The 17259-nt window shown below is 42.7% G+C and overlaps 1 protein-coding gene across 1 annotated transcript in view; it reads left to right on the forward strand.

Moving 5' to 3' along the window:
- Nucleotides 1–17017, forward strand: part of ABRAXAS2 (abraxas 2, BRISC complex subunit) — a 33778-nt gene extending 16761 nt beyond the window's left edge. Inside the window, exons 5-9 of the mRNA XM_040486931.1 lie at nt 6777–7014; nt 8513–8632; nt 9145–9229; nt 10780–10894; nt 14815–17017. Of these exons, the coding sequence (XP_040342865.1) occupies nt 6777–7014; nt 8513–8632; nt 9145–9229; nt 10780–10894; nt 14815–15284 (1028 nt within the window). The 3' untranslated portion in view covers nt 15285–17017. The remainder of the gene's footprint in view (nt 1–6776; nt 7015–8512; nt 8633–9144; nt 9230–10779; nt 10895–14814) is intronic.
- The last annotated feature ends 242 nt before the right edge of the window (nt 17018–17259 follow it).

A 17259-nucleotide genomic window follows, 5' to 3' on the forward strand; every position in this document is an offset into this window, starting at 1 on the left:
AAGATACGAAAAGCTGGCATTATTGAACATTTAACTCTGTGTCAGGCCGTGTTGTAAGCGCTTTGCCTGTACTGGAACAGTCTCAGGAGGTACGTTGCTATTGTTCTCATCCCCACTGTGCAATTGAGGCAACTAAGGGTAACTTGCTGAAGGTTGCCAGCAAGTAATGCCAGAGCCAAGGCTTGAACTGAGCAGTCTGGCCTCTGAATCCACATACGAGGATGTTTGTTGCACCTTTACTTAATAGTGAGGGTTTTGAAAGCAATCCAACCAGTGGGAACTGGTTAAGTATATTGTGCCGGCACCTCTGTACTGTGGGATATGAAGCAGCCATTAGAAAGAATGAGGGAAGTTCTCATGTCATGACCTAGAAAGATCTTCAAGTTGTGTTATGTGAAAAAAGTAGCATTCTAATTTGAGTCTATTTAATATAGAGACAAAAATCTGAACAAGTAGTTGGATGTACAGAAAACAATCTGGAAGAAAGGCAACCAAACTTAAAAGTATTTACTTTGGGAAGGGAGAGTGAGGTGATGCTGCTGCTGGGGGGGGACTTTGTAAGATACATGTGTATGTATATATATGCCTATTTTTAAATTTATTTTGAGAAAGAGAGAGCATGTGGGTGCACATGTATGCTGGTGCATGAGCAGGGGGAGGGGCAGAGAGAGAGGGAGACACAGAATCCGAAGCAGGCTCCAGGCTCTGAGCTGTCAACACAGAGCCTGACGTGGGGCCTGATCCCACGAACTGTGAGATCATGACCTGAGCCAAAGTCGGACGCTCAACCGACTGAGCCACCCAGGTGCCCCTAAAAAAAAGTTTTTGTTTTTTTAGAGAGAGAGAATGTGCAAGTGAGGAGAGGGGCAGAGGGAGAGAGAGAATCTTAAGCAGGCTCCACACTCAGCATGGACCCTGACGTAAGGCTCAATCCCATGACCCTGAGATCATGACCTGAGCCAAAATCCAGAGTCAGAGGCTCAACCAGCTGAGCCACCCAGGCACCTCATACTATAAACTCTTTAAGAATTCTTTTAAAAAATGGGGCCCCTGGGTGGCTCAGTCAGTTGAGCATCCGACTTCGGCTCAGGTCATGATCTCATTGTTTGTGGGTTCAAGCCCCACATCCAGCTCTGTGCTGACAGCTGAGACCCTGGAGCCTGCTTCAGATTCTGTCACTGTCTTTCTCTGCCCCTCCCCTGCTCACTCACTGTCTCTCTCTCTCCTTCTCTCTCTCTCAAATATAAATAAACATTAAAAAATAAAAAAGAATTCCTTTCAAAAATCCAAATTTCTAGTGCGAAAGCAAAGACGACATACAATATTTGATGACTGAAAACTTTATAGTTGATTCTAGTTTGAGCCTCACCCCCCCGGAAAGGTACAAAATTGCATTGCCACCTCGAAACAGTTATTGTACTACCTACAAAGGTACATCTAAAACATTAGGCTTGGGGGCGCCTGGGTGGCTCAGTCAGCTAAGCATCTGACTTCGGCTCAGGTCATAATCTCACGGTTCACGGTTCATGAGTTCGAGCCCCGCGTCGGGCTCTGTGCTGACAGTTCAGAGCCTGGAGCCTGCTTCAGATTCTGTGTCTCCACCTCTCTCTGCCCCTCCCTCTCTCGTGCTCTGTCTTTCTCTGTCTCTCAAAAATAAATACATGTTTAAAAAAAATTTTAAGGGGCGCCTGGGTGGCGCAGTCGGTTAAGCGTCCGACTTCAGCCAGGTCACGATCTCGCGGTCCGTGAGTTCGAGCCCCGCGTCAGGCTCTGGGCTGATGGCTCAGAGCCTGGAGCCTGTTTCCGATTCTGTGTCTCCCTCTCTCTCTGCCCCTCCCCCGTTCATGCTCTGTCTCTCTCTATCCCAAAAATAAATAAACGTTGGAATAAAAAAAATTTTAAAAGAACCATTAGGCTTAAAAATACATGTGTACTTTAAACAGTGTCTAACGTAGAAAATATTTTTCTATCTAATAATAACTCTTTAAGAAAGTGCTGATAGAATCTCTTCAAAAATTGCCTCTTTGGTAGACAGGCTTCAGGTCTAATATTTAATTGAAAAATTCTAAGAATTGAACAAAAGTTTAGTAAGTTGAACTCACATAAAATAAACATACAGTAATTTTAAAAGTTCTCAGGTTCCTAGAATTTTCCATTAAAAAATACAAGCCAATAGGGGCGCCTGGGTGGCTCAGTCGGTTGAGCGTCTAACTTCGGCTCAGGTCATGATCTCACGGTCTGTGAGTTCGAGCCCCGCGTCGGGCTCTGTGCTGACAGCTCGGAGCCTGGAGCCTGCTTCGGATTCTGTGTCTCCCTCTCTCTCTGACCCTCCCCCGTTCATGCTCTGTCTCTCTCTGTCTCAAAAATAAATAAACGTTAAAAAAAGATTAAAAAAAAATACAAGCCAATAAAGATTTTTGTCACAACAGAAACTAATACGTGAAATATATTAGGAATATGTTTACAAAAGAGTATGCGGCTCTCAAGTATAGGAAGTCCACAACATTGCTGAAACGTGTTTTGGTGGTAGGCTTGAGATAGAGGCTGAGGTTTGTGCTGTGAGAATCCCCCAGCAGGTGCAGTGTGGACATCCGTGGCAGCGTGCGGAATCACTGGCCTGGCAGAATCCGTCTCGTGTTTACAAAGTTCGCACGAGCCTCAGGGTTTTGGCTAAGGCCAAAACAGCAAGCGAGAGGAGGGTTTCTCCCTTCTGGACTATCTGCCCTGCAGTAGATAACGATGAACATAACTGCCACCTTAGTATCATCGTAAGGCCAAAAGGCGCATGGCGTGAAAGTGACAAGTGTGCCCAGGACTGGGGATGATAGATAGCTTTGGCTCCAAAAAATGTAAGTGAATGTCTAGTTGAGAGTAGAGCGGGAAGTCTTTGTGAAAAGTTGTCTATAAAACTTCAGAAATAAGGTTGTAGGGAAAGATGTCCACACTTTTTCCTCACGGCCCAAACATAATTGTCAAAAAATGGGCTTTTTAGTATCAGTGAAGTAGTTTCTCAGTAGTCTTGCAGCTAGCTTGTTAAGCTCTAAAAGGTAGAATCCTAAATGTCACCAGTGTGGATTAATTGGGCATCTCATCTTTCATTGACCAGAATGACGGGGCATCTTTTTAGCAAATATCAAATGAATAAGTATATTACTATCAGTTGATATCCAAAATAAGTGTGTAAAGCTCCCCACTTCTCAGAAAATACAAATGGAGGGGCGCCTGGGTGGCTCGGTCAGTTGAGCATCCGACTTTGGCTCAGGTCACGATCTCGAGTTCATGAGTTTGAGCCCCGTGTCAGGCTCTGTGCTGACAGCTCAGAACCTGGAGCCTGCTTCAGATTCTGTGTCTCCCTCTCTCTGACCCTCCCCCGTTCATGCTCTTTCTCTATCTCAAAAATAAATAAAAATTAAAAAAAAAAATTGAAAACAAAACCCAAATGGAATAAAACAATTGGAATCATTAGTGAAAAGCATTAGTGCTCATCCAGTAGCCCCTTGCAAGATTCTGTTCATCAGTGAGTGTTTCTTGGGAGCCACCAATGTGCTGGCACCGCTCAGGCCTTTGCAGGGATGCGGGGGGAGTAGAGACCCCCAGAGGCGCTAACTCTGGTATTACTCGTCATACTCCTGAAGCTCGTGGTGCGATATGGCGTGTTCTCAGGCACCAGTAGCTCCAGAAAGGTGATGATTTTTCTTACCCGCTTTTTTTTTTAAGTGCTTTTTACTTTGTAATGACCACTGTCAGGTGACCAGTTTGAAACTGTACAGTTACCATTATACAGTGGAGAAGACAGGCAGACAGGCTCCCCATCTTAGGTGTCACTCCTTAGCTCCGCGACTTTGGACAAAACGTATTTTATAAGATGTAACGTTGTCAGAAAATGTTTGGGTTTTATTTTTGTTTAAAGAATATCAGAATTGGGGCGCCTGGGTGACTCAGTTAAGCGTCCGACTCTTGATTTTAACTTGGGTCATGATCTCGCAGTTTGTGAGACTGAGCCCCACGTTGGGCTCTGTGCTGACATTGTGGAGCCTGCTTGGGATTCTCTCTCTGTCTCTGTCTCTGTCTCTGCCCCTCTCCCACTTGTGTGCACTCTCTCTTTCTCTCAAAATAAATAAGTAAGTATTTTTTAAAAAAAGAGTATCAGGGGACACCTGGGTGGCTCAGTCGGTTAAGGGTCCGACTTTGGCTCAGGCCATGACCTCACAGTTTGTGGGTTCGAGCCCTGTGTCGGTCTCTGTGCTGATAGCTCAGAGCCTGGGGCCTGCTTTGGTTTCTGTGTGTCTCTCTCTGTCCCTCCTCCACTCAAGCTCTCTGTCTCTCTCTCAAAATAAATAATCATTAAAAAAAAAAAAAAAAAAAAAAAATTTTTTTTAAAAAAAAAAAAAGCAGAATGAATTGCTTTTATTGGAAGTTATGCTTTATATAGTCAGTAATAACTCCATGAGAGCAGGAACTATTTCTTTGTTCCCTGTAGTTCCTTGCATGTGATATAAACCCAGTGGAGAAAACATTACTCACCTGCCAGAGTTGTGATAATTAGTGAAAATATTTGTAATACAGCTATCTGGGGGCTGGGCACAGGGGTCAGCAAAGGTTGGTTCATTTCCTTCCTACATGAAAGTTCCAAAACATAATCGAAATTTACTATTAATTTTAAAATGACACTAACAAGGGCATCTGGGTGGCTCAGCTGGTTGAACCTCTGACTTCAGCTCAGGTCGTGATCTCATGGTTTGTGGGTTCAAACCCCACATTGGGCTTACTACTGTCAGCGGGGAGCCTGCTTTGGATCCTCTGTCTGCCTCTCTCTCTGCCCCTCCCACACTCGTGCTCTCTCTGCCTCAAAAGTAAACAAACATTAGAAAAAAAGTCATGCGACAATAAATTTCATATTAAAAATAAATAAATAAATAATAAACATTAAAAATGAGAAAATGTTAAAAAAAGAAAAAAAAGTGATGCTAACAATTTTTAATTACCTTTACTTCTTAAATTAGGATTTTCACTTAAATTGTATGTTTCAAAGAAAGAGGCTATATGAAGGTTATTCTTCTGATAGAGTTAAGTATTTCCACAACAGAGATTTTCAAACTTTAGTGTGTATAAGAAAAAACTCAAGGAATTGTTTTAAATTTATATTCCTTGTTCTACCCTTGGATGTTCTGATTCTGCAGGTTTGGTAGGGCCCAGGAGCAGTTGATTAAGCTCCCGGGTGTCTAGGAGGTCATATTACAAGAAATATTCTTCCAGAGAGCGTAACAGTCTAATTTGCTTAGACAGTTGAGTTATCCCATAGTTAGAGCTGACGAAGCTAAACTCGTTAAATCGTTGTATTGAGGTATAATTGACATACAGTGAGCTGCACATATTTAGAGTACACACTTAAATAAGTTTTGAAATATTCATACCCCCAAGAAACCTTCAGCATAACATAATGAACATATCCCTGCAAAATCTCCTTCTGTCCCTTTTTTAAAAGTTTATATATATGTATATTTATAATCTTTAATTCAAGTATAATTAATATATAGTATTGTATTTGTTTCAGGTTTACAAATGATTCGACAATTCTGCACGTTACTCAGTGCTCCTCATGATAAACATACTCTTAATCCTTCGTCTGTTTCACTCCTTTCCCCACCTACCTCCCTCTGGCAACCACCAGTTTGTTCTCTGTAGTTAAGAGTCTGTTTTTCGTTTTTGTTGATCGCTTTTTGCTTTGTTCATTTGTTTCCTAAATTCCACGTATGAGGAAAACATACAATATTTGTCTTTCTCTGACTGACCTATTTCACGCAGCATTAAACCCTCTAGATCCATCCATGTTGGTGCAAATGGTAAGATTTCATTCTTTCTTATACCTAATACTCCATCTTGTATATTACCATATCTTCTTTATCCATTCTTCTATGGATGGACACTTGAGCTGCTTCCATATCTTGGTTATTGTAATTAATGCTGCAATAAACACAGGGGTGTGTACATCTTTTCAAATTAGTGTTTTTGTTTTCTTTGAGTAAATGCCCAGTAGCAGAATTACTGGATCATATGGTAATTTTATTTTTAATTCTTTGAGGAACCTCCGTACTGTTTCCCACCACGGCTGGACCAGTTTGCATTCCCACCAGCAGTGCACGAGAGTTCCTTTCTATGCACATTCTCACCAACATTTGTTGTTTCTTGTGGGTTTTTTGTTTTTTGTTTTTTTTAGCTGTTCTGACAGGTGTGAGTCGATATCTCCTTGTGGTTTTGATTTGCATTTCCCTGATGATTAGTGATGTTGAGCATCTTTTCATGTGTCTGTTAGCCATCTGTATGCCTTCTTTACAAAAAAATGTCTGTTCATGTCCTCTGCCCATTTTTAAATTGGATTATTTGGTTTTTTGGTGTTGAGTTGTAGGAGTTCTTTATATATTTTGGATATTAACCCCATATTGGATACATCATTTGCAAATATCTTCTCCCATTCAGTAGGTTGTCTTTTAGTTTTGTTGATTATTTCCCTTGCTGCACGGAAGCTTTTTATTTTGATGTAGTCCCAATAGTTTATTGTTGCTTTCGTTTCCCTTGCCAGAGGAGGCGTATCTAGAAAAATGTTTCTGACGTCAAAAGATTGCCGCCTGTGTTTTCTTCTAGGAATCTTGTTTGTTTATTCATTCACCTATTGATGAACAATTGGGTTATTTCTGGTTTTGAGCTATTGCACGTAAAGCTGCTGTGAACGTGTTTACAGGTGTTTGTATCGATACGTTCAGAATTAAATTCATAAGATTTCATGCAAGTTTTAATACCTTTCTTCCTTCTGTTTTCATTGCAGAAGGTTATTGGATGGTACAGATTCCGGCGAAACACACAGCAGCAGATGTCATACAGAGAGCAGGTGATCCATAAGCAGCTCACCCGCATCCTTGGGGTGCCCGACCTCGTCTTCCTTCTCTTCAGCTTCATCTCTACCGCCAACAATTCCACTCATGCTTTAGAATATGTTCTCTTTAGGCCAAATCGAAGGTAAAGAAAATTCCCACCAGCCTCATGTAAACAGTAAAGATGTTGTGCAAATGATTGAGATTTATGACTTTGAAAATGTGCATATTATTGCATCTTTAAAGAAAAGCTTTTGGGGCGCCTGGGGGGCTCAGTCAGTTAAGCCTCCGACTTCGGCTCAGGTCAGGATCTCACAGTTCATGGGTTCGAGCCCCACGTCGGGCTCTGCATTGACAGCTCAGAGCCTGGAGCCTGCTTCAGACTCTGTGTCTCCCTCTCTGTCTCTCTGCCCCTCCTATGCTCATGCTCTGCCTCTGTCTCTTACAAAAAAATAAATAAATAAACATTAAAAAAAAAAAAAAAGAGCTTTTATAATTCTCTTTCAGCTAGCTTTCTTTGTAATGAGAGAAGGTATTTTCCTGTCAGTTGTATAAATTAAAATTGTTTTTGAATCAAGAAACATTAGCAAGATATGTTAATTATGCATAAATTCTTATAGGAATAAATAGCTGGAAATCATCATTTGCTTCTCCGTAATCCATTATGTAGAAATACAGTTTTACTGCTCTGGAAGCCTGTAATTTTAAAACCGATTTCAAAGAGAAAATTGTAAAATTGATCCACCTACTGGTTAATGAGGGTTTTGCATTGTGAACTTATGAAAGCAAAAAAAAAAAAAAAAAAAAAAATCATGATTATGATCTCTATCTGTAAATAACAGAAAGGTTTCTTTCTGGAAATTCACTTGTAAACTATATTACATCAACATTAGTGAAAATAATTGTTATTAATAAAAAAAATTTTTTTTTACTGTTTTTATTTATATTTGAGAGAGAAACCGAGCTTGAGCGGGGGAGGGGCAGAGAGACGGAGACAGAATCTGAAGCAGGCTCCAGGCTCTGAGCTGTCAGCACAGAGCCGGACGTGGGGCTCGAACCCACAAGCAGCGGAATCATGACCTGAGCCGAAGTCGGATACTTAACCAACTGAGCCACCCAGGCGTCCCTAAATGTTTATTTATTTTTGAGAGAGAGAGAGCACGTGCAGGGAAGGGCAGAAAGAGGGAGACAGAGGATCCGAAGCCGACTCCTTGCTGACAGCAGGGAGCCCAGTATAGGGCTTGAACTCACGATCGTGAGCTCATGACTTGAGCCAAAATCGGATGCTTGACCGACTGAGCTACTTACCCAGGTGCCCTTTGTGAAAACAATTATTAATTGTTAAATAGCCGTTTGCAAGATTTCATTAAGTAATCAGTGGGTATTTCCTGAGCTCTTAACAACAACCTCAGCGCTCTGCCAGTTGCTGTGGGGATGCAAAGGAGGTATGAGACGGGACCTCTGCTCTCAAGGAGTTTACAGTCGAGTTTCTACCAGTTCATATGTCCTTGGGTTGTAAAAATAGGCGCTCCGTGAGACCTTCTGGTAGTTCATCGGTGCCGAGACTCCCAACTCCTACTGCCAGGATCCATGGTTCAAGCAGAGCAGCGCCTTTGACACGGTCTTTCTCCATGCTTCCGCAGGTATAATCAAAGGATATCCCTTGCTATCCCCAATCTAGGCAATACTAGCCAGCAAGAGTACAAAGTTTCTTCAGTGCCAAATACTTCTCAGAGTTACGCCAAAGTTATCAAAGAGCATGGGTAAGTTGAAAGTAAAATGGAAGTGTTTTCCTTTCTTCTGTGAACAGTGTTTAACAGATTCATGGAGACAAGCGAGATCAAGCTTGATGTGATTGAAGTGGAAAACTGAAGCTAGGTCATCCTCTAGCCCACCACCGCCGCGTGTCAGAATTTCATGCTTCTCGAAAAGATAGTTTACCTTCACCAGTACTTTTGTTTTTAAACATTTGCCCCAGTGTTTTGTTGTTGTTTTTTTTGCAATCGATATAAAAGTTTTGAAAGAGTATGCATATTTCTGAGGTTCCAAAGCTAAATGTGGTCACTGAAAAATGGGTAGCGTTTTATTACTTTTCAAGTTGTCTCGGTAACGTGGGTTCTTTTTTTGTTCTCTTCCGTGATTCTAGTGGCATGGGCATTGCTGCTGAGACAGTCACTTGGAACTGTAGCATTTACGTAACGAATTGAGGCGGAAGTGATAGGAAAATGCCTTTCCGGTCGTGATAATTTTGTGACGTCTTTTTCCTGTCTTCTAGTACTGACTTTTTTGACAAGGATGGAGTCATGAAAGACATCAGGGCGATTTATCAGGTGTATAATGCACTTCAGGAGAAAGTGCAGGTAACTCTCTATTTACCAGTTTTTTATCTTATTCATAATGCCCAAGTGCTTTTAATTCTACTTTAATTTTTAATCATCTCCCAACTGACAAATGAATCATGGTCCAAAAGTCAGAATGTGCTTTCCCCAAATAGTATCAGATGTGTGGGGTAGTTACTCACGTCAGCCTACAAAAGGCTGTCTCGTTATGCGCCTGAGAGTAGAGAGTCTGAAGTACAGTATTAGTATTACTGGTTTAAATACTTCTGACCCCGTTTATAACAGTGTTTTCTTTGGGGAAATACATTCCACATTTAAAGGATTGCTGAGAACACAGCTGTCTCCATCAGGACACTCGGAGTTGGGACCCCATCAAAGGGCGCCCGTGACCGGTACAGCCCTGCTCCTTCGCTCCGGTTCACTCGCTTTACCCCCAGCTGCCTCCATCGAGTGGGAGGATCTCCCTGGAGCCTGTTCATTCCTAGTCATTCATGCAACAAGTATTTATGGAAACATCTCCTACAAGCCAGTGATGGAGCTAGGTGCTAACAGTACTTTCCCACGATCTTTTCATCATCCCCAGTGTGTTCCTAGGAGTAATTTGCTCTGAACCCTAAGGACAAAAGAGGCTCTGAGAACAAGAGGGGAAGTGGTGTGGCTGAAGAAGCTCTCCCAGACCTGGAGAAAGCCTAGCTTTGAGGAAGAAGCCCCAAGGAACAGCGAGGGGAGTGCAGGCAGCTACCGAAAAAGAGGGAAGCACACTGATCGGCTTGGGGCCAAAGCAGAAAGCACACACGACGCAGTTTCCAGCGTTAGTGTTCCAGAGTAGGGTCCCGGCCCACCTAGCAGCACAGGGAGCTTTATATAGGCTCGCTGGTGACCGGCCTACTTTCTGGCAGTTTCTGGTATTTCTGCTATGGAAGGAACGTGCAGTGAAAAACAGCTTTTTGTCCTAAATTCATGACCGTGCTCTTTGCAGGCTGTCAGCACTGTCTAGCCGACCTCAGAGTGGCTGTTCTCATTTCACTGCCGACTGCATAAGGCCTGCTGTGCAGCCGCCAGGAACGCATCTGGTGCCTTGATGGGAGTAGCCGGGTGGCATAGGTGTAAACTCCCTGGCTGTCTTTATTAAGTCTCGACTTGAAACTTTTCCTCCCCGCTCTCCCTAATGATAAATCTTTTCTGTGAAATAAGTTTATTTGTGACATCTGATTTTTGATTGTTGGTTATAAATTAAAGTTGAAAGCCTCTCATTCCTGTCCTATCTGTTGTTCATCCTTTGGATGCTAGACTGGTATGCGAGGGGAAGAATCAAATCTTTCCCATCTTACCCTTATTTTTCAAGAGTCCAGAGGCTCAATAGCATCATCATCTTCACAGAATGGAAGCAAGTCAGTGGATAACAGGACCTGTCCCTTGGGCCCTCCTGATCCTGCTCTGCCTCCCACATCTGCTTTGTGACTCGAGGCAGCGTCTGAGCTCTTCCGAGGGCTCCAGTCAGTGCTGTCTCCGTAGAACGCCTCGTGCTTGAATTTGAAACGGACTGTTCCTGTTTTCATTTTTTCCCTCAGGCAGTGTGTGCAGATGTGGAAAAGAGCGAGCGAGTTGTTGCGTCTTGTCAGGCAGAAGTGAACAAATTGAGAAGACAAATCACTCAGAGGAAACATGAAAAGGAACAAGAAAGAAGTGAGTTTCCCATTACTTTCACCATTTGGTATCAGGGAGACGTCTCGTTTCAAACGTCGAACCACACGATAAATCACGAGAACCCTTCTACACTCGTCCAGCCCCGCGTGAGGCTGATGGCGAGAGAGCGTTTGCTTGTCTCTGAGCTTTCCAGAAGTACTGTTTCCCATGGTGTCCTTCCCAAGTCTCTGAAACCAAAAGAGGAGATTAAAAGGAGAAAGGCTGAAGCAAGTGAGAATAAATCGCAGGAAGGGGTTGCCGCAGACTTGTGTGCCTTGACCGCTACGGTCTGTTCATAGCAGACGTGAAGTTCCTGACTGAGTTAGTAACCCCGCACGCCTCCCGGGTGGGGATCATGTCCCGTGTTCATCATACCGCATAAAGGAGCGACCCAATATTCTTTTTTTTTTAATTTTATTTTTTAAATTTACGTCCAAATTAGCGTAAAGTGCAACAATGATTTTGGGAGTAGATTCCTTACTGCCCCTTACCCCTGTAGCCCATCCCCCCTCCCACAACCCCTCCAGCAATCCTCAGTTTGTTCTCCATATTTATGAGTCTCTTTTGTTTTGTCCCTCCCTGTTTTTATATTATTTTTGTTTCCCTTCCCTTACGTTCATCTGTTTTGTCTCTTAAAGTCCTCATAGGAGTGAAGTCCTATGATTTTTGTCTTTCTCTGAGTGACTAATTTCACTTAGCGTAATACCCTCCACGTGGTTCCATCCACGTAGTTGCCAATGGCAAGATTTCATTCTTTTTGATTGCCGAGCGATACTCCATTGTAGATATATACCACATCTTCTTTATCCATTCGTCCCTCGATGGACATTCGGGCCATTTCCATCCTTTGGCTATTGTCGATAGTGCCGCTCTAAACATGGGGGTACATGTGCCCCTTCGAAACGGCACACCTGTATCCCTTGGATAAATGCCTAGTAGCGCGATTGCTGGGTCGTAGGGTAGTTCTGTTTTCAGTTTTTTGAGGAACCTCCATACTGTTTTCCAGAGTGGCTGCACCAGCTTGCCTTCCCAGATCCAATATTCTTTTAACTTCACATTTGATTCATAGGATCACAACAAAGGCTGTAATGTCTGTTTTTTGGTAGCTGTGGATGAATGGATACAATTAGGCTAAGGGAACCAGCCGGTTGAATGAGAATTAGGCCCAAGAATCTATTGATTCCAGCATGGGAAGAGACATGTTTGCCATAGCATCACCACATTTAACATGTGTACATTAAACGTATAATCTTTTCTGACTTAAGAAGAATACTTGCAAACCAGGACATCTGGGTGGCTCAGTCGGTTAAGCGTCCGACTCTTGATTTCGGTTTAAGAGATCGAATCCCACATCAGGCTCTGCACTGACAGAGCAGAGCCTGCTTGGGATTCTCTCTCTCTCTCTCTCTCTCTCTCTCTCTCTCTCTCTCTCTGTCCCTCCCCCGCTTGGATGCACATTCTCCCAAAAAAAGAAAAAAAATTAAAAAAAAAAAAGTAACTTAAAAAAAATATTTGTAAACCAATTAAAAGGTAATTTATATTTCCAGGTAAGTGATACCTGATTCACATTTAGTGTTAACATTTTTTGAGAGATCATCAGAAATGCAGACAAGGATTTCTACACAAGAATAATAATCACAACTTTGTATCTCTAAAATCTTAGAAACAACCTATTGGAGTAGTCAAATAAATAGCAGTAGAATAATTGAACAAATTATGGCATATCTATATGGTGGAATATTGTACAGCCATTAAGGTGAATTTTTAATGACCTGGGATAATACCCACCATATTACCAGCATATTACCAGATAATACCCAGTAATGACCTGAGATAGTACCCAGAAAGCACTAGGATGTAAAATGACATAAACGCACAATGTCAGCTATGTTTAAAATACACACACAGGGGCGCCTGGGTGGCTCAGTCGGTTGAGCGTCCAACTTCGGCTCGGGTCATGATCTCATGGTCCGTGGGTTCGAGCCCCGTGTTGGGCTCTGTGCTGACAGCTCAGAGCCTGGAGCCTGCCTCGGATTCTGTGTCTCCCTCTCTCTCTGACCCTCCCCCGTTCATGTTCTGTCTCTCTCTGTCTCAAAAATAAATTAAAAAAATTAAAAAATAAAATAAAATAAAATAAAATACACACACACACACGCACACACACACACCAGGCTGGATAATAAGACTGGAATTCAGAAAGGGGGGGAAGGGTTGACATCTAAAATCTTTATCTTTTTTTTTTTTAATTTTTAATTTTTATTTATTTCTTTATTTATTTAACATTTATTCAGTTTTGAGAGACAGAGCATGAGCAGGGGAGGGGCAGAGAGAGAGGGAGACACAGAATCTGAAGCAGGCTCCAGGCTCTGATCTGTCAGCACAGAGCACGACTGGGGTTTGAACTTACGAACCGTGAGATCATGACCTGAGCCGAAGTTGGACACTCAACCAGCTGAGCCATTCAGATGCCCCTAAAATGTTTATGTTTTAACTCCAACAAATCCTGTACTCTTTTCACCAAAAGTCTAATAGTATTATCTAGGCGATAGAATTATGGGTGATCTTATTTTCTCTGTTCTTTTCTAAATTTTGTATGAGTGTTTTTCAAGGCTGTGGACTCCTAGTTGTGGTATTATTCCAGAGCATACACAAAAATGCACTATATTGGGGTGCCCGGCTGGCTCAACCGATGGAGAGTGCAGTTCTTGATCTCAGGGTGGTGAGTTTGAGCCCAACGTTGGGTGTAGAGCTTACCTTAAAGGAAAAAAAAAAAAGAAAAAAAAATGTGCTGTACTTATGGCCTAGAACCTGGAAAATTGGCCACCTAATATAGGGCTTTTAAACTTTGAAGGAGAAAATGGTATACGAGTGTATTGTGATGAGTAGTTGTAAAGAGAAATGCTTTTTGATGTCTATCAAAGAAGAAACTCACATTCAAATGACTGCCACGGGTGGTAAGGACTGTTTATTCCCGTCCCCACAGTCTGTAAGCACAGTAAGCAACAGGGGAGGCAAACAGCACAGGATTTGGAATTAGAAGATCTGCCTTTGAGTATCAGGGCCTCACTCCTAGTTGCCCCCTTAGTGAAGTCACTTAGCCTTTGTGAACTCTGGTCCCTTGTGTAATCATTTGGCGAACGGTGATATTAATAATGACGACTTCAGAAGGTTTTTGTTAAAACCTTCTGAATAATAATAATAATAATAATAATAATAATAATAAAACCTTCTGAAAACCTTACTATTTTGTTAAATGATTATTTATTTTATTTTTTTTTTTTTTAATTTTTTTTTTCAACGTTTATTTATTTTTGGGACAGAGAGAGACAGAGCATGAACGGGGGAGGGGCAGAGAGAGAGGGAGACACAGCATCGGAAACAGGCTCCAGGCTCTGAGCCATCAGCCCAGAGCCCGACGCGGGGCTCGAACTCACGGACCGCGAGATCGTGACCTGGCTGAAGTCGGACGCTTAACCGACGGCGCCACCCAGGCGCCCCTGATTATTTATTTTTGAGAGAGAGAGAGCACACGAGCCAGGGAGGGACAGAGAGAGAGCGACAGGATCCAAAGTGGGCTCTACACTGATAGCAGAGAGTTTGAGCCCACAAACTGCAAGATCATGCCCTGAGCTATAAAGCCGGACGCTCAACCAACTGAGCCACCCAGGCGCCCCCTGCAGAAGTTTTTTTTTTGAGGCTTAAATAAATTACAGGAACATGTTTTGTAAATTATGAAGTAATTATAGGAACATGTTTTGTAAATTATGAAGTACCGTGCACATGTAAGATAATTAAGAGTAGTAATCAGTTTCACTGCTTTGTTGCCATTCTCTGGAACATTCAGGCTGACTGCTTAGTGCGTTGAGATGCAAAGCTGCCAAAATAGAGAAAGTGTTACAGTTTTCTTTGTTTTGGTCCAGGACTGCAGCAGGCGATGATCAGCAGGCAGGTGCCATCCGAAAGTTCGGGACCGGCCTTCAGCCCCCGGATGCCCTACGCTGGGCTTGCAGCCGAAGGTAGAAGTACGCTTGGAGACGCAGAGGCCTCCGATCCTCCTCCCCCTTATTCTGATTTTCACCCAAACAATCAAGAAAGTACTTTGAGCCATTCTCGCATGGAAACTAGTGTCTTTATGCCTCGACCGCAGGCCGTGGGTTCTTCCAGTTACGCTTCCAGCAGTGCCGGACTGCAGTGTCCCGGGAGCGACACAGACCTTCCTCCTTCCCAAAGAGCAGCTGGAGACAGTGTCGAGGAGTCCGATGACAGCGATTATGAAAATTTGATTGACCCCACAGAACCCTCTAACAGCGAATACTCCCATTCGAGGGATTCTCGAGCCCTGACACATCCCGACGGGGGCTCCAGGAACACTCAGACCTCCCAGATTTAGCTAAACAAGAAACTCTCCACTTAGCATGGTTTTTCTTCATTGCTTATTGAGAGAGGTTTTTGAGGACTTAATCTGGGGGAGGGGGGAGAACTGCTTTCTCAGAGCCCCGGACACCCAACAGGAGGGTCCCCGGGCACAGAACTAACTGGTAGGAGCCTCACGTCCGCCGGTTCCCACCTGCAGTCGCAGTGCGCAGGTTTCGCGACCGAATCATTAAGATAATCAAATTGTCCTAATTCTGGTGCGATTCATGGATGTACTGGTAAATTTAGGCAGAGTGAAACTTATCAACATAGTTTCTGTTCTTTCAAATAAATTGGAAAAATTAGAGACTAAGCACAATTAGTCTATAAATGTTCTATAAATCAAAAACTTACCTCTTGCACTATCATGCCTTGAAATTTACTTTTTCAAAGGGAAACGAGTTTAGCAGCAGCCTTCAAAGAACCTTCTTTCTATGATGAGCCAAATTCATCTTTGCCAGAAAGAAATTTTGATAATTCCAAGAAGCCTGATTGGAACAAATCGGATGGACCTTCTCTTGTCTGCATGACTTTGTGAGATCGAAAGAGAGGGCTTTGTTTCAACTCTTTTCTACTAGCCTGATATCTGTTGTCACTTAAAATGGTTGCCTTTCAAAAAAAAAAAAATGTAGAGATACTAATTACCAGTAAGTAATCATCCAAATAAGTATGTCATAAAATAAATTACTTATTTTTCTTTCGGGGTATGACAGTGACTGCTTTGTTGCACTAGCCACATTTATGGTCTCTGTTCTGGAGTCTTCCAACCGAAGGCCACACAGCAGCAGATAACAGAAAGGAGTTCTGTTCCAGACCTGCGCTTCATGCTGAACAGACTCCAGACACAGTGGAGTTAGCCGAGTTCGTACGTAAGGGATATAACGCATTTAGCAATTCTGACCAATCCTAGTGTTAGTTTTATTTGTGGAGGAAAGACATTTGATAAACCATTTGGGAATCTTGGTGACTAGAGATTTATTTTAAATCTGAATAACCATACTTATTATTTTTTAAATTGCTACTTGGAGGATAGTTGCAGAATGCGTAGAGACTTTCTGTTGGGATGCACTTCTATTTTTATTTAATTACCGCTTGTTTTCTAGTTTTGCCCAGAATGTGTGAAACCACTAAAGACATTCATGAGCGCGCTAGGCTCCTGGTTTGGAAATGACAAGACCCAGCGTTTGTGATGAGGTCAGCCCGCGAAGTTAACGCTTTGGGATGTGACTGCCTTTCCCGTGAACTAGTTAAAACCTGTGAGGATAAGAAAGGTTTTAAAAGAGGCTTAAAATCCGGGTTCTGGAAAAGTAGTTTTATTTCGTTGGAGAGAAGTCGACTCCCTGAGCTTCGGTTCCAATACTAAATGACACCGTGTAGACCGAAAAATGAAATGCTAAAAGTGCCGTTCTTCCGAGATCCACTCTGGGGTCTGTACTTTCCTGCTGTCACTGTTTTGTTGGCCTTACACCACTGCCATTCGATTTGAGATGTTGCAGACCTCTTCATCTGCACATGTGTTCTGGTTATCGGCTCCCTTCTAGCAGCTTCAGCACCAGTGTGAATTTCATTTTTTTAAGTGCCATAGCCATCTCCTCTGTTCAGATTCTGACATTCAGGAAAATATCTTTATTTTTATGCCATACTGAAACCTACAATGTGTATCTGACAAAGCAGTTAAATGTGACAATAAAAACTTATTTAATCATGGTACCACCGTTGTGACGTCTGTCTCAGCACCCACCAAGGTCTTGCCTCAGTTCACTCAGGCCATTCTTAGGAGACTTAATACAGTGTTCTGTCTTTTAAATGTTCGTTTGTTTGTTTGTTTGTTTGTTTGTTTGAGATAGAGCGCACGTGCAAGCGGGGGAAGGGCAGAAAGAGAGGAACAGAGAGAACCCTAAGCAGGCTCCATACTGTCAGTGCAGAGCCCCACATGGGGCTCAAGCTCACAA

The sequence above is a fragment of the Herpailurus yagouaroundi genome, unplaced genomic scaffold, assembly GCF_014898765.1.
Source record: "Herpailurus yagouaroundi ecotype Mexico unplaced genomic scaffold, PumYag 163, whole genome shotgun sequence".
NCBI classification, from domain to species: domain Eukaryota; kingdom Metazoa; phylum Chordata; class Mammalia; order Carnivora; family Felidae; genus Herpailurus; species Herpailurus yagouaroundi.